This window comes from Stylophora pistillata, chromosome 1, assembly GCF_964205215.1.
Source record: "Stylophora pistillata chromosome 1, jaStyPist1.2, whole genome shotgun sequence".
NCBI classification, from domain to species: domain Eukaryota; kingdom Metazoa; phylum Cnidaria; class Anthozoa; order Scleractinia; family Pocilloporidae; genus Stylophora; species Stylophora pistillata.
This window is the reverse complement of record NC_142519.1, coordinates 38,631,790-38,645,953: the sequence shown is the minus strand read 5'-3', so window position 1 is coordinate 38,645,953 and position 14,164 is coordinate 38,631,790. Positions and strand designations below refer to the sequence as shown.

General features: G+C 37.1%; 2 protein-coding genes and 1 long non-coding RNA gene across 3 annotated transcripts; 1 reads left to right on the top strand and 2 right to left on the bottom strand.

Annotated features, from left to right (window-relative positions):
* The first annotated feature begins 148 nt into the window (after window positions 1-148).
* Window positions 149-4,407, top strand: LOC148742414 (uncharacterized). Its single transcript, XM_088747387.1, has 6 exons — window positions 149-404; window positions 976-1,161; window positions 2,157-2,278; window positions 2,811-2,889; window positions 3,119-3,340; window positions 3,760-4,407. The coding sequence occupies exons 1-6, from the start codon at window positions 149-151 to the stop codon at window positions 3,882-3,884; spliced, it is 990 nt and encodes a 329-aa protein (XP_088603513.1). The 3' UTR covers window positions 3,885-4,407.
* A 2,109-nt stretch (window positions 4,408-6,516) lies between these two features.
* Window positions 6,517-8,946, bottom strand: LOC148742413 (uncharacterized). Its single transcript, XM_088756016.1, has 3 exons — window positions 8,350-8,946; window positions 7,738-7,913; window positions 6,517-6,694 (listed from the first exon to the last, which is right to left on the bottom strand). The coding sequence occupies exons 1-3, from the start codon at window positions 8,467-8,469 to the stop codon at window positions 6,679-6,681; spliced, it is 312 nt and encodes a 103-aa protein (XP_088612142.1). The 5' UTR covers window positions 8,470-8,946; the 3' UTR covers window positions 6,517-6,678.
* Window positions 8,947-10,266: 1,320 nt separating this feature from the next.
* On the bottom strand, window positions 10,267-11,461 carry LOC148742412 (uncharacterized). Its single transcript, XR_015999754.1, has 3 exons — window positions 11,306-11,461; window positions 10,541-10,616; window positions 10,267-10,359 (listed from the first exon to the last, which is right to left on the bottom strand). It is a non-coding gene; the product is annotated as an uncharacterized LOC148742412 (long non-coding RNA).
* Between the last annotated feature and the right edge of the window lie 2,703 nt (window positions 11,462-14,164).

Here is a 14,164-nt window from a genome sequence, read left to right as displayed (position 1 = left end):
ACCTATAATATTGGTACTGTGGTACTTATTATGGCAGGAGACTTTGTAATTTTTCAAAGTTAAAACCCAAAGACAAGTCGAAGGTGTGGAAAAAAGTTAAAAAAAAAGATCAGCGGCAACCCCTTTAGATGAAGACAGAAGCGATGAAATGCTTTCAGTTGGCGAGGTCGACCTCGAACTAGACGATGACTTGGGTGAGGAACAGCACTCTTGCGCTTGGCAAGATCAGGGTGTATTTCAACAAATTCAGGCTGAAAGTTCAGGAACTCAAACATCACAAGAACAGCCATCTATTATTCAAAAATACGTCCTGCTTCTCTGTCGATTTGAAGCCATAACCATGCTAGATTACGAGAGGTTTTTCCTTCCCAAGTTTAGTAAAAGTCAACACAAGCTTTTCATGGGTATTTCTTCTTAATTATAGGTATTAGTGGTATTTAATACTTCATTCATCTGCACCGTTGTCAATTTTCTTGTTTGATTTGGATTTATACGAGAAGACTGGTGTAAAGTTCCTGACTATTTCAGTTTTGTTGTTGTAGTTTTTAGCTAGGGTGTATAGTGATGCAATTAGAGTCAGTGCACTGTCTATGTACATTTTTATCAGCCCTAGGTAAATAGGCTTTTGTAAAGCGAATAATTAATTTTTATATTGATAACCAGACTTTTAAATGATCTATACTTGTCATACTTGTAGCTTTATGCTGTTCTTGCTATCACCTAGCATTTGAGTTCCACTGTATGTGGCCACATGGCCGAAAGACAGTTTTAACCAGCAGTCAAAAAAAAAGAAAATTAATTTATGTTTTTGCTGAATGGGCATGCACAGTGTAATGGGAAACATTGCTAGAGTCAGTTGCCTCTTCAGTGGTGGTTGTCAAGCCTCCCTTAAGGTTTGTTTGAAAACATTCTTCTCTAGGAGGATTTTCAATGTCTTTGTGCCATTATATTTTGATTTTAAATCATTCTAATCAGTTGTGTCCAATGCACTTTTAACCTTAGGAAAAATCCTACATATATGTCTTCATAGAGAGGAAGACCCATACATTATCCATGGCGGAGGTGCCTGTTGGCTCTACACATGTAGCTGTGATACCAGAAAGTCATCACTGGTGAATTCATTGGCATCTAATCTACATCTGGGAAGTGCTAATTGCTTTGGTATTGCTATCTTGAATTTTTTTGGATATTTCTGTCTCGATCAATGCATTTTTTGTCATCTGTTGATTGCATGTATACATAGAAGGGCTTCTTTTTAAATATAACTGTTGGTGATACTTCCAGTTACTTGTCTTTTTCCACTTAGAAAAAAGAAATTAATGGAAAAAGGTACGCATGGTACTTCAATTGATTCCCTTCAAGAATCAATTAACAGTGACCTCCCTTGATTATATTAAAAGACAACCACAGTTAGTTAAGACATTCAAGAACAAGAAAAAGAGCAACTTTAAACTTCTTTGCTATATGTACAGTAGATGTAAAATGGATTTCTGATATGTTTCTCTTTGTTTCCTTTCTTCCCTTTTTTTTGCTTTTTGAAACAAGTTAGTAATTTTTTATTTTCAAATTGATGTAAGTATTAAATGCCAACAATAATACTATTTGCTCTTTGATTTATCATCTACGGGTTTATATCGAATTAATTTGATGGCCTGCTCCCAGTTGGCTTGTTAGCTCAATTGGTAGAGCGCTGCACTAGTATCGCAGAGGTCAGTGGTTCGAGTCCCGTACAGGCCTGAAATTTTTTTTTTTTTCAGGTCTGATTTTCACTATTGCTCAAATAGTGCTTTACTGCGAAGGATCGTTCTCATATACGTCTCATAACCGCAGTTCACACATATGTTTCATATGTTTGTTGTTCTTTGATTTATCATCTACGGGTTTATATCGAATTAATTTGATGGCCTGCTCCCAGTTGGCTTGTTAGCTCAATTGGTAGAGCGCTGCACTAGTATCGCAGAGGTCAGTGGTTCGAGTCCCGTACAGGCCTGAAATTTTTTTTTTTTCAGGTCTGATTTTCACTATTGCTCAAATAGTGCTTTACTGCGAAGGATCGTTCTCATATACGTCTCATAACCGCAGTTCACACATATGTTTCATATGTTTGTTGTTCTTCAATAATACTATTGAAGCATTTGTCCTTTTCATTGTTGTAGATTTTTTGGGTGAAAATTGTGGCCATGTTAAGGCATTGCTTGTTCTTTTGAAAGGATCAGAAGCTTTTGACATAAGACCAGATGAGGTTGTATACTCATTTACAGAGGATCATAATTATTCAGTAAGTCACTTGTCATTTGCTAGGTATGATGTACAGCACCGCACAAATTAGTTGATTAGAATACATGCTTTGCATCTACTGCCACTCTACTTAACTGTCATATTCCTGACATTGGTTGATTTCTTAAAAGTATATTTACTGTTTACTACGTAACTCCTGGGTTTATGATGAGGTGTTGTAGACAGCCATGGTCCTTGTTCCAGTTGGAATGTCATCAATTTTAATAACAAACGGTTTTGTGTGAGAACGTTCTGAATGATAATTCATTCAGATTAAATCTTTCAAAGCAGGCCTACACATGTACCATCACCAGTCACCTAGGTCAGAGACCTATACCCAGCAATAGATCTCTGAATCATGTATCAAAATTGATAATTATGGAGAACAGGCCTACTCAAACCCATTTTCATCACTGGCCTACTACAAATTGCCTCATTTGATGTCTTTAGAATCCAAAGTTAAGAGTACATTATGTATTAAGTCCATGTTTAACCATAATAGTTTTATTTTCTTATCAAAATTTCTTCTTCAGACACCTTTGAAAGTGGTTAAATTAAATAATTCATCAAGTTTGGTGTGTGTACTTGAGCCAAATCCTGCTATAGTGTCATGTGAGCATGGATTTTCCTGTCTATCTGGCAGTCGAGAGAGAGATGCCTGTGACCATTTAAAGTATCTTCATTATCTTAAAGAAAATGCACACGAAACACCAGATGATGTTCTTGACTTGGTGCTTACTGCAGCTGCTGTCACTCCTCAGTGTTCAGCAGCATATCCCTAGCTAACAAATCTGTTATTAGCCCCGCCTCTCACAGTTAGCAATTCCTTTCAACTTAACAGGGTCTTTGCAATATGTTTGCATGCATACCCCTGAAAATCTGTTACCTGCTTGTCCAAACACTGGTGCTCTGCTTCTTGTGCCCACCTTACCTCCTACTGGTAGCTCACTCGAGAAGTGTCTAAACTGTTACAGCTCCTGGGACAGTGAGGACCCAGTTGTTCATTGTTGGAAACAGAACTCCATTAAGTTGTCTACAAGGAAGCATTTGTATGAGTGTAATGGTAGGTATAGCCATATCGTTGTCTCGAACTGTTCAGTAATTATGCATGTAATGGAATTGTTGCTTGATAAAATGACTTTGTGTGTAAATAAATAAAATGATTTTCAGTTGATAACAATTTGTAGTGTGTAGGGTGTAGTAATATTCTGAAAATATTGGACAATTTTGTAACTGCACTCCTGTCATTTCATTGTCAATGAAATTTAAATGTTTCTGTGTACTCAGCAACCATTGTGACTGTGGTTGTGGATTTAGTGTATGGCAATTATTTACATGTTAATATATGTAAAGCAATGATTACTATAAAGGATAATATTGTTGAAATGTTTCTATGCAGGTTTGTTGTGTAAATTTTTAGTTAATTTTGGTAATGAGTTTTGCTTATATGCCTGTCTTAATTGTTTTGAAACTCTATTACAGACCATGCTCCAATCTATCCTGCAGAACCAACTTGCAGTATGATGGAAGAGACAGTGGTACTCTGTTCATGGGAATATTTGCCATATCGTACGATATCATCAGAGACTATATGTTTCACTTCCTAGAGGGAAAGTTAGGAGTTCTTAGTTGTTCATACCAGGATGCATTTCTGTGCAATTGGTGCAGTTTTATTGCCTAATAACACATCTCCTTATATCCATACAATGCACAGTGTGTTTTGTGGAGTGTGGCTAGTCCCCATTGTTGAGAACAAAAAAGATTGAAAGAATCAACCAAACAAAGAGTGTTAGGATTTTTACGTGTAACCCGTACCCAGACCAGTTTACAACACCGAACACTTAACCCGTTTTGAAACGAAGTAAAATTTACTGATCGTGATCCTCATTACTACGTGCATAGTTTCAAATAGGATCGAGACACGACGTTCTAAACAGGATACAGAATAAAGAGATAATCAAGTTTGCTTTTTTTCGTCACATCTCGACTCTTCACAGAGTAGTCGTGTACGGGGACTGTAAAATGGCATGGATTGCATAATATTGGTATACGATAACCATAATAAAATATTGGCAGATCGTTGGGGAAAAGTGTGTTGAAGAAGGTGAATAAAGAGAAAAGTTGAATCAAGTTTGTCTATAATGTCACATCTCGATTCTTTACTGAACATAATGATATGGGTATATGATAACCATCATAACATATAGGCAGATCTTATGGGAAAAGTAGAGTGAAAGAGAGGCTGGGGTTAGGGTTGATAAGTTGAATGATGTTCATCTACATTGTCATTTCTTGATTCTTCATAGACTAGTCATATACAGGGACCGTGAAATAGCATGGTTACCGTAACCCCATAATATGGGTATATGATAACCATCATCAAATATAGGCAGATCTTACGGGAAAAGCATAGTGAAAGAGAGGCTGAATATGGAGATAAATTAAGTTGGATGAAGTTAGTCTATAACTACCATTTCTCATTTCTTCACAGACTAGTTGTATACAGGGACTATGAGATTGCATGGTTACCGTATCCCCATAATATTGGGTATATGATAACTATCATCAAATATAGGCAGATTGTAAGGGGGGAGGGGGGAAGCGTAGTGAAGAAGGTGAATAAAGAGACGAGTTGAATCAATTTTGTCTATATTATCACATCTCAATTCTTTGCGGAACAGTCGTGTACAGGGACTGAAAAACTGCATGGTTCCAGTATATCCCCATATTATGGGCATGTGATAACCATAGTATATACTAAAACAGTGGATAGCGTTGAAGGTGCTTTACTCAAACTCCAAACATCCTTTGCTATTCACTTTTGAGCAACTCGCAAGTTTTGCAAGCCCGAAAATATTGTGGGCGTTCCTGGAATAAATGAGTTAAAAAGTATCTTTTTGTGCTATAATATCTCACTGTTTTTAGTAAGTACTTAAAACCAACTAATCACCTCAGCGTCGGTGGCTAGTTGTGAATAGTAGTTAATTATTATATTCTCGAAAAAATATCTCTGGTCTGATTGCCAATGACGAATGCTTATATGTGTTAAGAATGTTATCTCTGGAAATTTAGGCTTAAAAGTTAAGTGAAGCTTATGTTTATTTCTGAAACGTTATAACGAACATTATGCTTGGTTTGCCTATCAAATAGAACATGCCAGCAGTTTGGAAACCACAGAAAGTAATGTGCACCGAAGGCATCTAAAGTAGCGCAGCGGCGTAGTACTTTTGTTGAATATCTAATAAACACATCTCGATTCTTTACAGAGCACGTGTGCCTGGACTGTAAAATAGCCTGGTTACCGCATCCCATATTATGGGTATAGGATAACCATCGTAAAATATAGGAAGATCGTAGGGGAAAGGCGTAGCGAAGAATGTGACTTAAGAGATTTGCTTGATCAATTTTGTCTATGTTGTCAGATCCCGATGCTATAACGTTTATATTCCCTAGAGAACATTCGTGTACAGGGACTGTAAAATAGCATGGATAAGGTATACCCATATTATGGGCTTAGCCATTATGAAAAAAGCAGTTCTAGAATTAAAAAAAAGTTTTACAAAGCACGCAGAATAAAACTATTTAATTTTTTTAACACGGCTTTGGTAGAGTCGAAGTTTATACCGAGACTTTTAAGCCAACTCACATATCCACTCTTACCTTACCACTCTTTACTCAAAGTTGGTTTTATTATGAGGACGACGTAAAAATCTTGTGCATTCTACCCTAGCGATTTAGACCATACTTTAATGCCATTACACGCAACTGAAGAACGGAGTTAATTTCGAAATTTCATCACGTATATATGACACGTACAACTCTTACTTAAAACCCAATATGCTTTTTCCCTACGATCTGCCTGTATATTGATGATTATTACAAACCCATATTATGGGGATACTGTAACCATGCAATTTCACAGTCCCGGTACACGACTGTCCTGTAAAGAGTCCAGATGTGACCATAATGACAAACTTGATTCAACTTATTTCTTTATTCTGCATCTCTTTCACTACGCCTTCCCCCTACGATTTGCCTATATTTTATGATGGTTATCATAAATCCATATTATAATGATACAGTAACCATGCTATTTTTCTGTTCTGGTACACGAATTTTTGGGAAGGAATCGCAAGAGGTGACAATATAACAGAACTCAATGAAACTTTAACCGTTCCATTTTACAGATCCCGTAGACCGCCAATGAGCTGCAATGATGTAATGGTCTGTAAATCGAACCACTGTAATCTATTTTTAATGATATATCCAAAATACGGGGATAGGTTAATAACGGCAAATTGTTTCGAGGTTATATTAAATCTCTAAAACGGCTTCTTCAAGGGCAAAATTTATCATAAAATAATTTGGAGCGATAGTAGTTGAGGCCTTCGTTCTTCATTATCACTTGAAGGACTGCCTGCAAATAAATAGGATGTCTGGGTAAAAATGAGTTTTCAATAATTGGTAGTTGTCTGAACCCAGCCAACAGCCATTAATGTACGTAGAAATATTTCAGAGAAACGACAAAAATTTTTCAGCTGGAAAAAGTAATACTAGTTATCAATAAATATAAATGACTATAATGATGATAACAGTACTAATCGCATTAACAACAACAACGACAACGACAAAATAATAAATAATAACAATGGTATAATAATAATTATTAAAAACTGGATCATTGGATAATGCAATTCAAGACTTTTTATTGGCTTTGCCATTATGGTATATGAGCCAATATACCATAATCTAATATCTGTACATTGTAACATCCGGTTTCTTCTTACAAAATAAAGTCGAGAAGATTTGTCTAATATCTTGGGGGTGTTTTTTTAATAAAACAATTATTCCACGAGCACGCGTTGGATATGAGATGATAGATAGCCAACGAGGCGCTTAGCGCCGAGTTGGCTATAATCATCTCATATCCAACGCGCACTCGTGGAATAATTGTTAAATATAATTAGAATAATTAGACTAACAAGAAGAGCAACAAATGGGATTATTTTATTAAAAACTGGATCATTGGATAATGCAATTCAAGACTTTTTATTGGTTTAGCCATTATGGTATATGAGCCAATATACCATAATCTACAAAATATGGTAAGCGTACGCATCAGCCTAAAATTAAAAGGGAGTTAAAAAATAAGATTTGGTAAGATTTGTCTAATATCTTGGGGCGTATTTAATAAAACAATTATTCCACTCGCGCTTGCTGGATATAAGATGATTATAGCCAACTCGGTGCTACGTACCTCGTTGGCTATCTATCATCTCATATCCAACGCTTGTGGAATGATTGTTAATTATCATGGCCAGTGCCGTGTTGTATTGATGTGTCAGTATAGCTTATTGTTTTATTGAAATATATAAGACTCCATTTTGTATAAATGGAGAAGAGTAATCACACAAGACCTATATAACAATAAAATGAATAAATAAAATGAAAACAACTTACCCTTCAGGCACCCTTTGAATACCATCATAGCTGTGGAGGAATGAAGGATGTGGCTTACTCAAGTGAGGATACACAAGGCTCGAATTAGATCTTCCAGGAAGTTGACTCAGAAACACCTTAAGATGGGCAAGGAGCTGACTACTCTTATTTTCAGATAGCTTGATATGACATTGGCTCTAGTGAAAGAAAGAAATCAACCAATCAATCAACAAGGCTGTGGCCTAAGAAGAATCACAGGGTGCCCAGAGGTTCTCATGCAGGAAGTGTGGGGTGCCTAGCTCTCAGAAGCATTAATAAAGAGGAAGTTATGCAAGTTTCCCATTAAGACAAAACTTGGTGGCCTGAGGCACCCAGGCTCTGCTAGACAACAGGATGATTCAAATGAATGCCACTGTTGCACCACTCCAAGCCAAGTCATTAGCTTACTGCATGCTAGCAGAGCCTGATCTAATTTACTTAATATGCTTATTGGCCTCACAAGTAACATTTTAAGTTGTCTAATGTTATGTATAAATCAGTTTGCTCCTGTTTTGGAATTTGCCTAAAGCTCCTGCTCCCGCACCCTGCTATAATTTATGAAATTTTGGCAGAAAGCTGACAGAGGTGACTTACATCTTCATGTAGCAATTCCATGATCTTGATAAGATCTCCTATCCTCTGTTTGGGGCAAGTGTCTCTAACTTGTTGCCATGAGGCGGTCAAATATACACTCTCACTCCCAAACTTTTCCATCACTAGATGATCAATAGATGAAGCGCTCTGTGGGGGGGGGGGATCTATTTACACCTGGCGAGCTTCACCCTGGCCTGCTGTTGTGGTAACTGTAACTGATGCTGAAGATGCTGTTGTTATTGTGTTGGTTGCTGCTACTGCTGCCACAGGTGCTGTCATGCATGCTGCTGTCGTTGTGGATGCTGCTGCAGGAGCTGTTGTTCTTGTGTTTGTTAATGTGGCTGTGCTGGACTCAGGTAACATAGCTGCTGTTGTTGTTGTTACAGCTACAGTTGCTGGGCTTGTTGAGCACTGAGGCTGGGGCTGCTGTTGTTGTGACAGCTGCATAACATGGAGTCCAAAGGCATTCGTAACCCTGACCAATGCATCCTCTCTGAGTTCTTTTTTCCCAGCATTGTTTGGATCAAGAAAGGGTATGTTCTCTGGCCACCACAGTAGTTGGGACTGCCTATTTGCCCAAGTGCTTGAGTTTTTTCATGTAAAAAAGTACCAATTATATTACAGTAAAACTTGCATTAAATGGGCAATCTCAAGACCCTTACTAATTAGTGTCCACCCCATATTAAACACTCAGAGTCAGCTGGTTCTAGCAAATTGTGCAATTGATAGCCAGTTTATAATTGACTCCATATGATCATGATTGGGTCAGTAAGTGCATCAAGCATATTCAAATTATAATAAGCTACTCTATAAAAATGATTTTTTTTTTTCAGAGAATGATCAAGTCTTCTTGTGCCCTGTTACAGCAGATTGCTACACAAACAATCAGCATGCAACATATGGTTAGAGACCCTGGCATGCTTCAGTAAGTATAGGGTAGATTGAACGCTTGGCTATTACAAACCTTTTCCATGTAAGGCCCAATTAGGTTGTAAACTAGGCAACAAGAAAACTTACTTAATATAAAGCACTTAACTGTACGGTCTTTCTGCAATAGAACAAATATCCCTCAAAAAATATCAATAAAAGTCAGCTCAAAAGGATTTGGGTTCTAAACAAATTATCAGCTCTGTTTAAGTGTCAACATGTTAATTAATAAACCTGTCCTCTGAATAAAAGTTCAGTTTACATTTACAGCAAATATGGAAAAATAATATTTTTGACCAGCTATACTAGTGTCAATTAAAACAGGGTGTCTCCTTTACATGGGATTTCACTGTAGCAATGAATAGCCAATGTAAATAAAAAATTTTTTTTGGTTTTTCTTTTAAATTTCCCTTGATAACCATGCAGTACAAAAATTATAACTGCAGTGCCATTAAAAATATAACTCATGATTTGTGAAATTTACTTACAATTTGGCTCGATCTATATCATTATTATCAGCCATTTTAGGAGCTACATAACTCCTAGACAATTCAAAAAACTTTTTTAATGCTGATAACAACAAAAGCTGCGTTCTTTTGTAAATTAACTCTTAACATTAGACCTGCCATTGCTACTTCTTACAGCTGAAACAACAAGTGACCTTAAGTCAGGAACACTGAGTAGTCTGAATAATCAGCCTGAATTGGAATTTTATTCCTTAAAATTAATGCATCCAGTTCTTGTAACTGGTTGACACTTCTTTCAGCCACTGCCATACATTTTAAAAACAAAAAACCCTTCAAGTATTGGTACATGTACACACATATATATCAACTTTCTTTTTCCAGAAAACTGGTTCATTAATTTTTTTCTTATTCAAGACTTGGATATTTATGGTTGTGGCATACTATAATTATAACAAAGCTAAAAATTTACATGTATCATTTTTCACTAATCAAATAATCACCATGCAATAGTTCTTGAACTTACATTGATCACATCTTCTTCCAAAAGACTCCATAATGCTTCTTTGAAATGCACATTTCACAGAGGACAAAAAAAATGACTCTAATTCTGATGGACCTACAAATGAATAAGAATCATTAATAAACCATTTGAATATGCCACATCAGCACTTTTTACGCTGCTTATCCTTAAAGTTCATTCAAAGCTTTCTTGCAATTACCACTTGAAAAATAGCAAACATAACACCTGCCAGCCAGGTATTTTAATCCTATATAAAAACAGAATTATCGTTACTTACATGAAAAACATGGCTATCCATTTTTCAAGCAAATCAGTACCACTGGCATCTTTGTCCAAGTGTACCATTCATTTATCTAGTAAAATAAAAATATCAAAGCTGTCACAGGGCATAATTTAATTTATACCCCCCTGTTATTAAATCTCAGATCTGCCACACAGCTGAGGAAGAAACCTCTGCTTGCAGGGGCATGGAACCAAATTACCTCTAAAACTTAGCAAGAGATGTACTTCATTATATCCATAATGCATAAATAATTAAGGCGCCAGAGGCAATATTAGCCTATGTCAAATTTTGGGCTGTTTCCATTTTTGCTCAGATTTGCCTAACTTTTTGGAATGTGAGTTACAGATTGGTAGATAACCATTCCTCTAGATCTGTCTTTTTTTTTTTTTAGGATTTAATCTTTCTTTTACCAAGGACAAAAAGAAGCCTTTCGTTTCTTCAACAGGTTTTGCATTAATCATAATCTCAAAGAGCCCCAAAATGAGATCTAGGCTGGTTATTTAAGCTTGCATGGTCCTTTATCCAACCCCAATTCGCAAAAGTGGATTTTGTTGTTACATTACAATCTCTAGTCAGTTGCAATCGATGTATTTTTCGGTCAGTACAAAATGCAGACTGCAGACTGCAGACTGCAGACTGGGTATAAAATGCAGACTGGGTATAAAATGCAGACTGAGACCAAAATTGGGTATAAAATGCAGACTGACAGCAAAATTCTCGTTTCGTGCAATACGCGATATATTTTCATCGTTAAATCACCCCCCAGTCATGTAATCGCCTTTCCGAGTTCGTTTCCTTGCAATTTCCTCTCCATATGCATAGACTGTGGTCAGTCTATGTGAACAGTCCGTTTATTTGTTGCGCTGAAACATGACAACACGTTCGATCGTAGAGCCGCCATCTTGAATAATCCGAGCAAACCCGAACGATAGCGATTTCCTATTTGTCATTACCGCTGGCCCATGCATGTATCAAATATGGCGGCTGTAGCATGCGCAGCGTGTAATTTATGCAACCAAATGACATATCTCTGGGTTCTGTCCTGGTGTACCGGTTCACAAGGGAATTACCATTGTTCTTTCTTTGTTTAGGAGTCATCGGTTAGCTATTGTGTATTGTTTGGTCTTTTGTATTGGCTCTTGTGAACCGGTACACGAGGACAGAACCTATCTCTGGCACCAGCAGCCGTTTTAGTTTATGAACTCGAAGGGAAACATGTTGTTCTTTCGATGAAAAAGCATCAATTTATGGACATATCTTATGAAAGCGCCAAGAAGGAAACTTTTAGCAGCTGCTAAACTCAGGAAGGCGAATGCGTGACACTGAGGTACGTTAAAAAAAATATTGCTCTCGCATAGTCTGCATTTTATACCTAATTTTGGTCTCAGTCTGCATTTTATACCCAGTCTGCAGTCTGCAGTCTGCATTTTATACCTAGTCTGCACTTTATACCCAGTCTGCAGTCTGCAATTTGTACTGACCGGATGTATTATACGTAATTTCGCACGTTCAAGTGTATCAGCTACTAGAGTGATAAAAGCCGACTGAAATATGGGCATATTACTCGTTTTTGTTTTTTTGGTGGCGCCGGATTCTGCATTGTCTCCACTGTCATCCGGTTACGGTCCTAACACAAAAAAAATTCACAGGTGATGTATCGCGCATTTAGAGATTAAGATGTACGATTCTGAGTTGCACTTAAACAACAACAAAAAAATACTACTTCCAGCATTGTCAAATGAGAAACCCTGCTCTGCCATGTTTGAATCCGTGCATTAGTTTGGGGCACTGGGCACTGTGTGTGATATGACGCATTATGACACATGCGTGGTTCATGGTTATTCTGCGTGGTTCTGTCTTCACATTTTGATCCATTTATTCCAAATAATACCTCGAGGTGTGAATAAGAGATCACTGCAATGGTGGCCGATTGAGGTAATGGCGTTGCGTGCACAACATTTCGGATAAATTAGGCACAATTTTACCCTATAGCTTCAATTGTCTATGATAATCAAGACACACGACAATATATTTTGTCAATTCTTTATTTATTTCGGCAAAAATAGTGGCAAAGTAGCGACTGCTGGCTTTTTTATTCTACTCGCAATTTTGCGACTCGGGAATAATTTTTTAGTCGCAAACATAAAAATTAAGTCACAAATGCGACTGTATTGCTCGCAATTTCGAGCCCTGAGAACAGTGTTTTTTTTTTTTATCATGAGCCTCATTATTACCTAAAAGTACCTACTAGAACTGTACTCAATATTGGCAATTCTGTGTTCTTGCAGTCAAGGCCTTACATTGAACCAAGAGCATGTGCTGCTGTAGGACAGGGAGGATTGTTATCGCTCTATGAAGTTGTGTTTCAGCAGTATGGCCTGACATGTGGACAGGTATGTTTAAAGACTATTGCAAGAGATTAGTGAGGTTCAAAATTTAAACTTAGGAGTTTGACTAATGGTCGTGGGTCGTGGGTACAAATCGTGGGTCGTGGGTGTGGGTGTGGGTGTGGGTAAAAGTCGTGGGTGTGGTTAACACTTAATAATAAAAGTAACCATTTAAAATGTTAAATATAATGATACATAAATTTTATACAACCCTGTCATTCATTAATTTAACTGTTCCTTCTTCTAGTTATTTTACTTTGTTTATTCAATTTACCCTACTTTACGTCTATTTTTATCTGTTATCTCACTGTCAATGAAATTAGTTGCAGTTTTGAGACGCATTCTGAGATCTCGTTTGATAACAAAGGGAAGAGAGATAAATCTTGTAATTACACACTGTGTACACGTTTTTCAAGCTGTGCGATCTGCGGTCTGCGTTCTGCGTTTTCGAGGTCTGTGTTAACGAGACACCCGAGTTGCTTTGTACGATTGAACCAAAAATGATTTCATATAGTAGTACTATAATGTTAAAATTGCGACAGCGCTCGTGAATTCTATATTTGCGGCTAAAGTCAGGGGCCAAGGAACAGAAATTCCGAGATCTCGTCTGACAACATCAATGACAAAAGAATGATAGATAAATCTGGTAATTACACACACTGTATACACAAAGAAAAACTGATTTTACACAAGTCGACTGACTCAAAAGGCACACACATAACCTCTGCCAGACTGGTAACTCGACAATGGAGGATTGTAAACGCGATATTACCTGTGGTCCCACTACAGGGTTTTGTCCTAGGGAAACTTGACTTGTTGACAGTTTCCCTAGGGAAACTCAAATTTGCAAGTGTGACCGTATTTTCCCTAAGAAAATTACCTCGGGAAAGTTTTATCGTCTGAGGCTTGAAAACCGCAAGAGAACAAAAGAACGTCCTGTGGATTTCCCTTGACAACTACCCTAGAAAGCAGAAAAAGGGAAAAATCAAATCCCAGAGTAGCCGACCAATGGACGCTCGTCGGCGATCGCGCTGGTGACAGATCCGGAATTATCGTGTTGTGAGACTAATTTAATGTAATTACAAGATTTATCTCTCTTCCTGTCTCGAAACTGAAACTAATAATTTCATTGACAGTGAGATAACAGATAGAAATAGACGTAAAGTAAGGTAAATTGAATAAAAAAAATAACTAGAAGAAAGTACAGTTAAATTAATGAATAACAGGGTTG